Source organism: Centruroides vittatus, unplaced genomic scaffold (assembly GCF_030686945.1).
Source record: "Centruroides vittatus isolate TY-2023 unplaced genomic scaffold, ASM3068694v2 contig_392, whole genome shotgun sequence".
In the NCBI taxonomy this organism is placed as follows: Eukaryota; Metazoa; Arthropoda; class Arachnida; order Scorpiones; family Buthidae; genus Centruroides; species Centruroides vittatus.
This window is the reverse complement of record NW_027122208.1, coordinates 1,602,985-1,616,291: the sequence shown is the minus strand read 5'-3', so window position 1 is coordinate 1,616,291 and position 13,307 is coordinate 1,602,985. Positions and strand designations below refer to the sequence as shown.

The 13,307-nt window shown below is 35.2% G+C and overlaps 1 protein-coding gene across 1 annotated transcript in view; it reads left to right on the top strand.

The window, feature by feature from the left end:
• The first annotated feature begins 1,184 nt into the window (after positions 1 to 1,184).
• The window catches only part of mRRF1 (mitochondrial ribosome recycling factor 1), a 20,843-nt gene continuing 8,720 nt past the window's right edge, over positions 1,185 to 13,307 (top strand). The window contains exons 1-4 of the mRNA XM_067271188.1: positions 1,185 to 1,519; positions 4,821 to 4,967; positions 5,036 to 5,154; positions 5,227 to 5,318. Of these exons, the coding sequence (XP_067127289.1) occupies positions 1,321 to 1,519; positions 4,821 to 4,967; positions 5,036 to 5,154; positions 5,227 to 5,318 (557 nt within the window). The 5' untranslated portion in view covers positions 1,185 to 1,320. The remainder of the gene's footprint in view (positions 1,520 to 4,820; positions 4,968 to 5,035; positions 5,155 to 5,226; positions 5,319 to 13,307) is intronic.

Sequence of the window (13,307 nt, the reverse complement as noted above, 5' to 3'; positions counted from 1 at the left end):
AAGCAAGCGGAAGCTAGACCACAAATATGGCGAAGAGTGGAACAAACGTGCGTTTTATCACGTGACATGCGACCTTAAAACCTCTCTATAAGGTTTAACCCAGTAAAACTATTATTGGGTAAAGCGTAGAGGGTTGAACTCGTACTTTGAGAGCTGGTAAGTTTCGCTAATTCTCTTATCTATTTTTATTCTCCAGAGAATTATTTGGAAACCAACTGTCGATTATGTCGTGAGTTCTTTACACAAATAAGAGATAAACTATTAGATATTGTTTTATCAAATTTAAAATTTTATATTTCGTTTTCCATTTAGTCTGTTTCATTTATTACATACTGTAATTGCATCTACAATGAATTTCTAAGTGAAAAGAATGTTTGAGACAACTAAAATATATCGATCGTTTCAAATACGCTACAATGCATTTGCAGTGTCACGTGCATCTCCTCCTACGCACAGGACCTAAAAGAGAATTGGAATAATGGGGTAAAATTCAATTTCTTTCGTGCATTTGCGCATATTAGACAACAGTTCTTGTGACAACACTTCATCAACCACAGTGAATAATCGTGCGTTTTCTACTGCCCGGACTCCTTGTTCTTCAGAATTAATTCGTATGATGTTTGGCTGTAGGAACACTTAAAAAGTACGGTTTACCGACGATATGTTGCAAATATGACAGTCTTAAAGATAGTGTTATTTTGCATGTGAGAAACCTCACATAACGTCAATTACGGGCGGCTGTCGAACACGCTTTTCATAGCTTTCGGAATGGGGACCACATTAACAATATTCCCTGCAAAGATCCCCGTTATGATAATCTTATGGCATTGAATGTTTTGTACAAATAAAATGTTTGTGGCTTGCAATGCCAAAAATTTTGGCATTGCAAGCAACATTACCAGAACGCACACTAATGCAATTTTGGCCTAAAATTGCGTTAGTGTGAGTTCTGGTAATAAATATTTTTTACGGAAATGTCTTCCGCATCTCCTAAAATGTCACCATGACAAATTTGGTTCCAGTTAGCTTGTTAAGTTACTCGTAGACAGCGTTAAATAGAGGTATTGTAATTACGATAACCCGATATAAAACAAATTTTTAATATGCATGAAATTCATTTTAAAATATAGTTTTATTTTATTTAATTTATTTATCATTTGTAATGACATTAGGTGGCGCTGGCAATTAAAATGGCGGCCTCCTCTACTTAGATACGAATTAGGTAAATTAGGAATTAAATACGAGATATTTAGTATGTTCTGTAAATGTGAATGTCGTGTAAATTCATTTCAAGTTTGATTTAAAAAATTAGCATCTATAATGGCTTTGAGATGTGTGCCTGCGACATTACGACTATTGAGTTGGCGATGGAGCGTGGTTTCGTCTAACTCGGTTTATAAACACAGGCGATTTTTGTTTCCTTCTCTCACCGAAGAAGCATGTTTGACACATCTCGAAAAACAGACGTATTTTATTCAGAAACGATACGCCAAAAAAGCTATAGTGAAAGAACAAAAAGGTAATATTGCATACAGTACTTAATTATTTCTTTACTATGAAGAAATGAAATTCGTAAATTATACGACAGTTGATCTCTAATAGGTTAAAGCAGGGATGGGCAACCTTTTTCTACGTAAGGGCCGCATTTCAAACCTTTTGAACTGACGCGGGCCACACACGAGAAAAGAGGGGGGAACTGTCGGTAAATCACAATTCTTTATTCATATATAATTATAAATTAGCATATGTATACTTAATATAGCTTCTGGCACTGATTTAAACGTAATATATCGGAAATATTTAGCCAAATATCAGTCACCGCTAGTTATAAATTAGTTTCCATGTGTGCGTTAGCCGGTTTCTTGTTTTAATTTTTACTAAATTCATTGCGAAAAAACTTTTCACAAATATAAGTTGTAGAAAATAACGTTTGAATTTTTGTCGAATATCTCATTAAACTGGGAAATTGATATATTTATTCACATTTTATGCCACACGGGCCGCAATAATATTTTTTGCGGCCCGTGTGGCATAAAATGTGAATAAATATATCAATTTCCCAGTTTAATGAGATATTCGACAAAAATTCAAACGTTATTTTCTACAACTTATATTTGTGAAAAGTTTTTTCAAAAAATATTATTGCGGGCCACGGGTTGCCCATCCTTGGGTTAAAGTATACCTAGGTAACCCCAATGGCGGCGCTTCTGTTAGGTTAGGTTAGATTAGATTATATTTTTAGTAGACGTTTTCTTTTTTTCTTTTGTTCAATAACTATCGTGAATCAATAACTAGTGACGTTTAGCATATGGCGGCTCCCTTCTGGGAGGTCCGTCGGGGGCACGAACGGTCGGAAGCGCGGTCATAGCGCCACCATTGGGGTTACCTAGGTATACTTTGACTCTCTAATACAGGAGTGGGCAAGCAAGAGTTCGGTGGGAGCCGAAATGTAGGTTTTGCAAAATGCATGGGAGCTGCAGTTCTGTACTGTCGTGGCAGATAGTATGGTAAGGCACACGATTTTATTATATAATATAAATATAATATAAAACAAATATTGAATTTTTTTAATAAATACGTTTTCACAAAATTACAAAAATGAAATTGTAAAAATAATAATAAAAAACAGAAATTAACACTTTCAGCAAGAGCCGCATTTGCCCATGTCTGCTGTAATATATTACTATTGTGTTAAATGTTTAGTTAAACTCCATCGCCTTGGATTTTTTTCCAATGAGCATCGATTGATTCTTCTTGAGGAGTTTGTTGCAAATCTGTTGTTCTTTTTTTACTCTTGGTTGGCTGTGGGTGAGGAGAAAACAGCATCCAAATTTTGTCATTCGTGAAGATGATGCCAACCGTGCAATGACTATCTCTCGGCACACGTTGCAACGAATTGGCCGGCACGAGCATGGCCGAGGAAAATGGAGAAGAGAACAATGGGAAAGAAGAAGAAAAAGAGGACTTGCCGGTTGAAATTTAATCATCCGATGACGACGACTACTCTGTCGTTGTTGTTGTTTGCTGTATCTTTGCAGCATTGACTGTCACTTCTATCGTACATCTTGCCAATGGAAGCAATAATTGATGCTGTAGAGATACGGCAGATGATGACAATGACAGAGTAGTCGTCATCATCAAACGACTAAATTTCAACTGGTAAGTCCTCTTTTTCTTCTTCTTCTTTCCCATTGTTTTCTTCTCCTCCGTTTTTCTCTTATATGCTTGTGCCGGCCAATTTGCTGCAATGTGGACAAAGTTTGGAGACCTTTTTCTCTTCGTCCACAGTCGACCACAAAAAAACAATGGATTTGCAATCGACTCGTCGAGAAGAACCGATCGGTGCTCGTTGAAAAAAAATCAGAGGTGATGGGGTTTAACTAAACAATTACCATTACTGTTTATATAAAAATACTTAATTGATGAGCTTTTATAATGAGAAAATATTATTCACAAATATGTTCTTTTACATTAATTTTTCCAAATATTTCAGTTAATTATTACAGATATATAATAATTATAAATAAAATACTAATAAAATACTGGCAGAATAAAGCTTGGTAAATATGGGGTTAGTTTCATGGATGGATGAGGTGACGACACAACTGCCTTGAGCAGCAAAATGAGCAGTCAAATGTTCAAAAGGAAAAATTATTAAATAAAAGTAATAAGTCAAATATAGTGAAGCCCTTAAATGTAGTTTAAAGTTCTTTATAAATAGTTCCTACAAGAGTGCTGTCACTAAAAGTGCTCTCTATTGGAAACCATTTCAGCAGCAGGAACAACACAATCTGTTTTGTCTCAGGTGCAAGTAACCATTGAGCTTCTCTGATTCATAAATAAATACAGTCAAACCTGTTTTTATGCGCTCTTTTTATGTGCGATTTTTATTTGTGCGATTTTTTTAATGCGAATTTTTAATTTGTGCGGTATAGTTGGCGACTAGTCTCGTGCGATTCGTCATGTCTCACGTTGACTTATTATAGCTAAATAAACTTATTATAGCATAAATGCACTTATTATAGTAATATTATTGCATGAATATGCGAAAAATGAAATAATTTACTTTTTAAGTCAACAAAACACCACCTGGACAAAAATATGTAAAACAGACGATAGACCAGACGATGCAGTCAAGTGCTGACATCTGTTGTCAATAAATTCTATTTCGTACGGTTTTGAGTTATTTTCTATGTGAGACTTTTTTATGCTGTCCCTGTTGACCGCATAAAAAAATTATTTTTTTAATTGTGTTGCGAAAACTATTATTTACAGCCATTCGCGAAGTTTCGTGAGATTTTTTTTAATGCGTTTTTTTTAATGCGGTCCCTATCCCCCGCATAAAAACAGGTTTGACTGTATATAAAGAATGAGATGTCTCTCATATTTTTTTATTATTACTATTTAAATAGAATCTATCAATCAGATCAATACAAAAGTTTATAAAATACAGACACAAAATAAAAAGTGTCATAAAATACTAGGTAACAGCTTGGAGAAATGCAAATGTTTTTAACCTGGTTTATAAATTTATAGGCCATCTTCAATGCATAGAAAAATGTAGGAGGAATGCACTTATTTGTCTGAAGATGGCATGTTCTTTGGGCTGAAAACATTTGTATTTCTTCAAACTTCTACTTACTGTTAAAAGATGTATTACTTTATTAAGTTAACTGCAGTAGCAATTAATAATTTATCTTTACTAATCAAAAGTATTAGTTCTGTCATTCCATGCATTTTCTAAAAAAAGTTACACAAAATATAAACATTTAACAATTTCAATATATAAATCCTAAAGTTGGTAATATATCTTTCTCTAGGTAAAAAATTAAAGCCAAAAATTGAACTTACTGAAGAGGAAATGATGCAAGTTATTGATGTGACTCTTCTTCAAAGTCAATTGCAAAATGTTATAAACAAATTAAAACAGCAGTATACAGAACATCTTTCACTTCACACTGGAGCAGGTTAGATTGTTTGATTAAAATTATTACAATAAATTAAATTTTATTTTACGTTAAATATTTCTGTGTAGGTTCAATTGAAAACATTATGGTTAAAATAAATAATGAAGAATATCCATTAAATCAGATAGCTCAGATTTCTCGTAAGGGATTGCATTTGGTAGTTCTTAATTTGACAAGTTTTCCAGAGGTTTGTGTCTTATTATTTATCATATACTATATTATTTTTTTATTATTTGACTTTCTAAGATGGAACTTTCAGGGATTAAAACCTGCACTTCAGGCTATTCAGGAGTCAGGAATGAATCTTAGTCCTCAGCAAGATGGAACAGTTATTTTTGTCCCTTTACCAAAGTAACAAAATTTTAAATTTATATATCAATGTTACTCAAATAAGATTATATGTATATAAACAACTCATAACTTGATTTTAATTAAAGCCAAATGATCTTTCTAAAATTATCAGGCTACTACTACTATTGGGCTATGTGATTAATTAATTACTAATCAGTTTGACTAGAGATAGGAGGTTAAACCACCATCTCATATTATTTTTTATAAATTAATAATTATTATTTTAAAATTTCTGGAGGAAAAGAATCAGCCCAAAGCAGGACTTTAACATGCAACTCCTGCATGTCGTGTGGTTGTGTTGCCAGTTACACTACTTGGACCTCCATCCAATCTTTACTTACAGAACTATTAATTTAGACATATAACCATACTAGTTACTTACAGCACTGACTGGAAATAACTTAACTGCCTACATCTAGTCAAATTAATTAGTAATTAATTAATCACATAGCACAATCATTTGGCTTTAAGATTATTATAGCTATTAAATAAATTTATATTTATATATTTGTTTATGAATTTTCATTTAATAGTTTATATATATATATATATATATACTAGCAAGTAGGCCCGGTGTTGCTCAGGCAAAAGTAACGATAGCGAAGATTAAGATTATTACATTATAGTCACAAAAAAAAAGAGTAATTTCATCATCGAACTAAGTTTTTCTGAAGAAAGGTCAAATTTGAAAATCGAATGTTCTAATATTGTTTGATTTTCACAACGTGTTCTGATTATATCCTTCGATTTTCATCGAATGTTCTAAAGAAGAAAGGTCAAGAAAAACCGAACTAATCTGTTTAAATTTGAAAATCGAATATGTTCCAACATATTACTCTTTTTCTTTTTTCTTTTTTTTTCCAGTGCCCGTAAATCTTGCACGTTGCTTACTCTTGTTCTCCATTGTTACTTAACACTTTGGAACTTATATCTGGTACCCTAACTGTGTACCAAATTTCAACTTTCAACTCCTAACCGTTTTAGCGAATATTAAGATTATTACGTTATAGTCAACCTTACCCATTTTCACAGAATGCAAGAATTGGGTCCTCCCTGTTTCCAGACTAATTACAGAATTTTTAGATAGGTCCAAAAATATGTTCGATTTTGAAAAAAACTGCATCTGCGTCTTGCACTTTGCTTTCTCTTAACATTTCCATTGTTACGTAACACTTCCATTGTTGACTCTTCCATTCTTAACGCTTCCATTGTTGACACTTCCATTGTTACTTAACGCTTACATAGTTACTTAACATTTCCATTGTTGATGGAAGTGTTAAGACTGACTTAATCCTGTCCCTCTCCCCTGTGGGGAGGAATTTCGAAAAATCCCTTCTTAGTGTGCGTTCTCGTGACGTACCCTAACTATACCAAATTTCAACTTTCAACTCCTAACCGTTTGGGCTCTGCGCTGGTTATTATTATTATTATGTTGGGTTAAGTGAGATATACTCGGTTAACACCAGTGGCTGTGTACTATGCCGGACGAAAGTCAAGGCATAGTAACCAAAACAGAAATTAAAGAAGTGTATCAGTGTGTGTGTCTGTATTCAGGAATTTTCTCACAATATGACATGTATTTAATATAGTGGCCTTCTGTAGTGTGATGTGTTTCTATTCAATTCTAATGTGCCCAGGCTTTTGTGTAGTGTGTGTGGTATGACACCTGTAGAGGAGAGAACAACAGGTACAATAAGCACCCTATCCATCCTCCACAGATGCCTTATTTCCTGGGTGAGTTCTGTGTACTTGCTAATTTTTTCAGTGCATGCGTTTTGTATATTGTGAGTGTTTGGAATGGATATGTCTATAATGTATGTGATTTTATTGTGTTTGTCAATGAGTGTGATGTCTGGTCTGTTGTGGTAAATTGTTTTATCTGTGATTATGGCTCTGTCGTAGTACATTTTGTGCGTGTTGTTTTCCAATACTGTCTGCGGAATGTATTTGTAGTATGGTTCGTGGATGTCTACTAATTTGTGTTTCTTTGCAAGCTCTTGGTGTATTATATTTGCTACTTGATTATGTCTGTGTAAATAATCTGTCTGTGCCAAGAGCTTGCAACCAGAGGTGATGTGTTGTATAGTTTCTGGCATGATGTGACATTTTCTGCATGTGTCATTTGTGAGTGTTGCATCTTTGAGTATGTGTTTTCTGTAGTTTTTAGTATTTATGACCTGATCCTGTATGGCAATCATGAATCCTTCCGTCTCCCCAAAGAGGCATCCCTGAGCTAACCAGCTGTTTGACGCAGTTTTGTCAACAAAATTCTGGGCCAGATCGTAAGGATGCCTGCCATGGAGTGCCTTTCGAGCCCACGATTGCTTAATGGTGTCTATGCTTTTTATATGTTGCATTGTGTCCATATGATGTGAGTGTAAGTTTAATGGTGTGTTATTCAAGTCTGCTAGAGTTACTGCTTTATGTAATTGTGATGTTTCTTGTTTTTTGTAGAAAAACTCTCGCAGTGACTGTATTTGTTTGTAGTGAAGGTTAACTATGTCAATCAGGCCACGTCCGCCATCTTTACGTGGAAGGGTTAATCTTTCTGTGGCAGATTTAGGATGTTGTTTATGCTTAGTAAGTGTTGTTCTTGTTTTCCTTTGGAGTTGCTCAAGATCAGTGTGAGTCCAATGTATAACTCCAAAAGAATATGTGAGTACTGGGATGACATATGTGTTTATTGCTTTAACTGTGTGTTTTGCATTTAACTGTGTTCTGAGAATAGCATTTAGCCTACTTTGGTATTCTTTAATTAATCTTTGCTTTATTTGTGTATGTTCTGTTAGTTTAGCCTGTTGGAATCCTAAATACTTGTAGAACTCGCCCTCTTCCATGGATTCAATAATGTCTCCATTTCCAAGCGCAAAATCTTCTTTCTTCAGGATTCCTTTTTCTATGTGAACTGTTTTGCATTTATCTAGGCCAAATTCCATTTGTATGTCCATGGTGTATGAATGTGTGATTTGTAGGAGTTGATGAAGTTGTTTTTGTGTGGATGCATAAAGTTTTATGTCATCCATGTACATGAGATGTGACAGTGTAAACTGTGTTGTTTTTTCGTGTCTGATATTGTAACCATATTGCGTGTTGTTTAACATGTTGGATAATGGGTTCAGGGCTAAGCAGAACCAGAGAGGACTCAAGGAATCTCCTTGAAAAATTCCTCGCCTAATAAAAATTTGCTTTGTTTGTATGGAAGTGTTACTAACCCTGAGATGTAGTGTTGTTCTCCAGTGCTGCATAGTGTTTTGAAAGAATGCAATGAGTGATGGATGTATTTTGTACATGTGTAGAATATGTAGCAGCCAACTTTGTGGAATGCTGTCGAATGCTTTTCTGTAGTCTATATATGCAATGTGTATGTTTCTGTGTTGTTTGTGTGCTTGCCGTAGAATGACTGAATCTATGAGTAACTGTTCTTTGCATCCCCTGTGATTTCGACAACAACCTTTTTGTTGTTCTGTTAGAATGTCGTGTTCTTCAATATGTTTGTATACTTTGTTTGCGATACAGGATGTCAATAATTTGTACAGTGTTGGAAGACATGTAATTGGTCTGTATTGTGTGGGGTCTGTGGTATTGTTGTTTTTAGGTTTCATGTAGGTGATGCCCTGAGTAAGAAAATTTGGCATGTCTTGTGGATTGACGATGATGTGTGTTAGGTGTTTAGCTAGTTCCTGGTGCAGTGATGTGAACTTTTTGTACCAGAAATTGTGAATGTTGTCTACACCAGGTGTCTTCCAGTTGTGTGTTCTGTTGACAGTGTATTGGAAATCATGTATGTTTATCTCAGCACAGGGCATAGTTGGTATGTTGTGCAAGATTCTGTTCTCCTCCTCGATCCAGCCTGCATCAGCATTATGCGTGACAGCACTGGACCAAAGAGAAGACCAATATGTTGGGAGTTCTTCTTCTGTTGGTGTGCCACTGTGCTGTGTATCAGTGTTTGCATTGTTACTAATTTGTCTGTAAAAGAGTTTTTCATTGTTTGTAAATAATTTATTTTGTTGTTTTCGTAGTGTACATGTTTTGTATCGTTTGAGTCTACGTGCTTTGGCAGCAAGTTTTTGTTTTAGTGTATCAATGTATTCTGTAATGTGTGTGTTGTGATGTTCATGTTTTGTATGTGTTTTTATTTTCTTGAAAATGTTTTTGAGCTGTTTTCTTAATTTGGGTGTTATGTTGCTTTTAGTGTATTGTGTCAGCCTGCCTAATTGCTGTCTAATGTCATTTATTTGTATTTCTATTCTTCTCTGCCAGGCAAGCTTGTGATAGCATTGTGTTTTCTGTGTATTTGTCTGTGACTGTACTTTCAGTCCATGGTGTGTCACTACTGTGACTGCCCCAGCATAAACTAATGTATGAATGTCTGCGAGTGTAGAAATTGAATGAATGTAGTGTGGTATTAAGTGAGTGTTTACATAATTTAGTGTTTTTCCTACTTTCTTTGACGTGTTGATTTTTGGTATTCGTGGTCGTTGTGTGGGATCTGTGCCTGTATATTTAGTGAGTGTTTCCTGAAATATAAGTGAGAGCATATTAACTAAATCCATGTCTATGTTATCAGTGAGGGATGAGGAAGTGTCTGTAGTATCATTAGTGGTAATTGTTGTATGTGTGTTATTATCAATGCTTGTTGCTGGATTATCCTGACAGGTTACATGATCTTCATTAATGTTAGATGTTTCTGTCTGTTGATGTATTTGATCAGCAACCTGTTGTTTGATAAGTTCAAGTGTTGTTTGTGGAATAAGGTTGTTGTGTATAATTGTTCTTTTTTGATCAACAACCCTTTGTTCGGTGACAGTGAGGTGAGGATATTGTTGTGTGAATTTATGGTGTAGTTGTTGTCTGTATGCTGTCATGTTTGTTTCCAGTTTTGTGATCGTGTAATAAGTACGGATGATAAACTCGTTCATTTCTACTGTCCATTTCATTCGTTGGCGTGGTTTTCCAGCCTTTGTGGTCTGTGGATGCATTGCCACAGAAACACCAAGGCTGGGTTGGTTCCTCACATCTGTTGAGGGCATTGCAGTAGCCATGCTTGGGCCGGTGCTACTTTCGCCACCGGTAACCAGGGGAGACTGTGGCCTATTTTTCGAACGTGAGCCTCTGCCTAACCCACGAACGCGGACCTTGTTAACCCGGGCGACGTCCGAGCCGGTATCACACTTTGATCTAGTTATCACCATAATAAATATTTCCACTGAATGTGGGTGTGGTCACTCTTAGCTTCATTTCTCCCCATAGACCTTACTGGCATGGGTGTCCCTACCAGGAGCTTGTGCTCCAGCCTGCATTTCCCTGTGGATCAGTAAAATTACTGGGCTCTCCCACCACGACCAGGTGGTGACCACGGGAGAGTTATTATTATTATTATTATTATTATTATTATTATTATTAACTCATCTTGATTATATATATAGAAGCTGCCGCTTTTTTTAAATATTTTATGTTTTATTTCAATTTCTTAATTACTGTATTTTTGTGCTTATAATCTGTGAGTTATCTATGTTTAAAAGACAGTTTGGAGGGATTTCCCCCCTCTTTCCATCCTGTAGGTACAGTACTACAGGATGGAAAGAGGAGCCCTTTTGAATCATGCTTATCATAGGTTTGGTCAAGCTCATAATGGAGGTAGTTGGGTAGTGAGGAATGGGGCCCAACATATCTGGAACAGACCCCTGTACACTGTCATATTGGTGTACAGGAGCTGGATCCGTTGAACATAGGCCTCTGGGACACCATGGGCTCTGAGCGAGCACCAAATAAGGTTATGTGGAACACGGTCAAATGCTTTCTCCAAGTTCAAGAAAGCTATATGGAGAGTTTTGTTCTCCCGGTGTCATTCATGAAGTAGCCAGGCAGTATGTATTGTATCTGTGGTTCCACAACCTTTCATGAATCCACATTGGTTTGGAGTCAAGTTGACAGACAATCTGATGAAGTCGAGTGTCGAGTATTTGCTCAAATATCCTTGTGGCATGACACAAGAGTCGAATCAGTTGGTAGTTGGTACAAATTATAAAGCCAACACAGTTTATTACTGAGAAAGTTCATTTATTCAGCTAAACAAACGTTTTCAACCCACTCGATGCTTGTTTAGCCAAATAAATGAACTTTCTCAGTAATAAGGTGTGTTGGTTTTATAATATTATAGAATCTGAGTGTAAGTAGGAATGTTGGTATAAATACCATAAACAATGAATAATAAGATATAAATAATGGCATAGAAAAAGGTTGCTAACTGCTAGTGTTGCCTTTTTTTCATAACAGTATTTCCATGCTTGACATCATTTGTGTTAATACAATTGCCAGCCAAGCCAGCTCTGTAAATTTCCAATGTCTCAAAGTCCCAAAAGTGTTCAATTTGATGTGACTGTCTGACCAATTTGGTTTTATGGAGGTTGGCCTGTATGTTGAGGTCTGTGGCGTAGGTGGATAAGGCGGTGGTATGCCTGTTATTAGCAATATCATACCTGTGTTCCTGCACTCTTTTGCTTAGAGAGTGCTTTGTGGACCCGATGTATACTAAATCACTTTGAAATCTGTTGTCTCTGAGGGGTACTATGTAGACACCCAGGACCCGACTTTCGTCGGTCCTGTCTTTGCCATTGCGCAATAGTCCATATACCATGTTGGATCTCCTATAGGCAATCTTTGTGCCCGTATGGGCAGCAATTTCTTTATAGAGGTAGTGGAATACAACCAACATCTATAAAGCAATTGCTGCTTGCATGGGCACAAAGATTGCTTATAGGAGATCCAACTTGGTATATGGGCTATTGTGCAATGGCAGACACAAAAGTCGGGTCCTGGAAAAAACGGACGACACTAGCAGTTAGCAACCTTTTTCTATGCCATTATTCATTGTTTATGGTATAGATATATTTCTATCGCCATTGTAACATATATGGTTAAAAGTTGTCTACACGGGCTTAGCTTGTTCCATATATTTTTAATATAATTTCTAAGCATGTTGTTCTATGCATTTCATGTTCGAATCTTACTTGTTAAAAACCCGAGGAAGACTGTGGTATAGTCGAAAATGTTAGTTTTCCATTAAAATGTTCCATTAAAGTTTTCCATTTGTTGTTGCTGGACTCCTATGGTTCTCGAGTGTGAATTATCCTTTCCAGTTTTCTGTAAGTTGTTTCAATAACTTTTAGTCAGTAGAATAAAATACACTAAATAAGCAATTATTTATTGTGACATTGTTGCAATGCCAAGCTGCAATGTTTAATCATATTTTTAATTTATTTAATTCGTATAATTTAAAATATATCCTCTCCACCTGAAATTAGTAGTGGCTTGCCCCTGTACATCATACTTTTCCTTTAACAATAGAGTTGTGCCAGTCATCTAGCTAACACCTTTCAGGGAAAAATTTTTAAATTGAAATAATTTATAAACATCTACCTCACTTCTGGTTTGCATTGAAAGTTTTTATATAGTTAATCAAGGCTGCCTGCCCCTAATGTTTCCATATCTGGTCTTGTCTTGCATAGGTCTACAATTTTTTCAAATTGCAGCCCAAAAATGAAAATTGATTTTTCCAACTTAAGGCACCTTTTTATAGATCACATCACATATTCTTTTATTTTTCCTACATTCTTTAAGAATATTAAATGAAGGATTATAAAGATTTTTAAACTTTTGATTTTTTTTAACTTTAAAAGGCTAAATCAAACCATTACTATATAATTCGATCATTTGCATCCACTATATTATGTGATTCAGTAATTATAAAACAATTCAATTGTTTTATTAAATACTTGTATATTTCTAACCCATTGATATATTCTCAGGTAAATAAAAAAAAAGTCTAATATATTATTTTCATAATTTTAGAATCTTATTTAATTATATAGTGGGATTTCACATATTTTTGGGGTTTAAATTTGTAGTTGCTGTAAACAAGTTAAGAGTTAGGAAGTGATCTGATGTATCAAGATTCAGAATTTTAACTTCAGTTACACATTAATT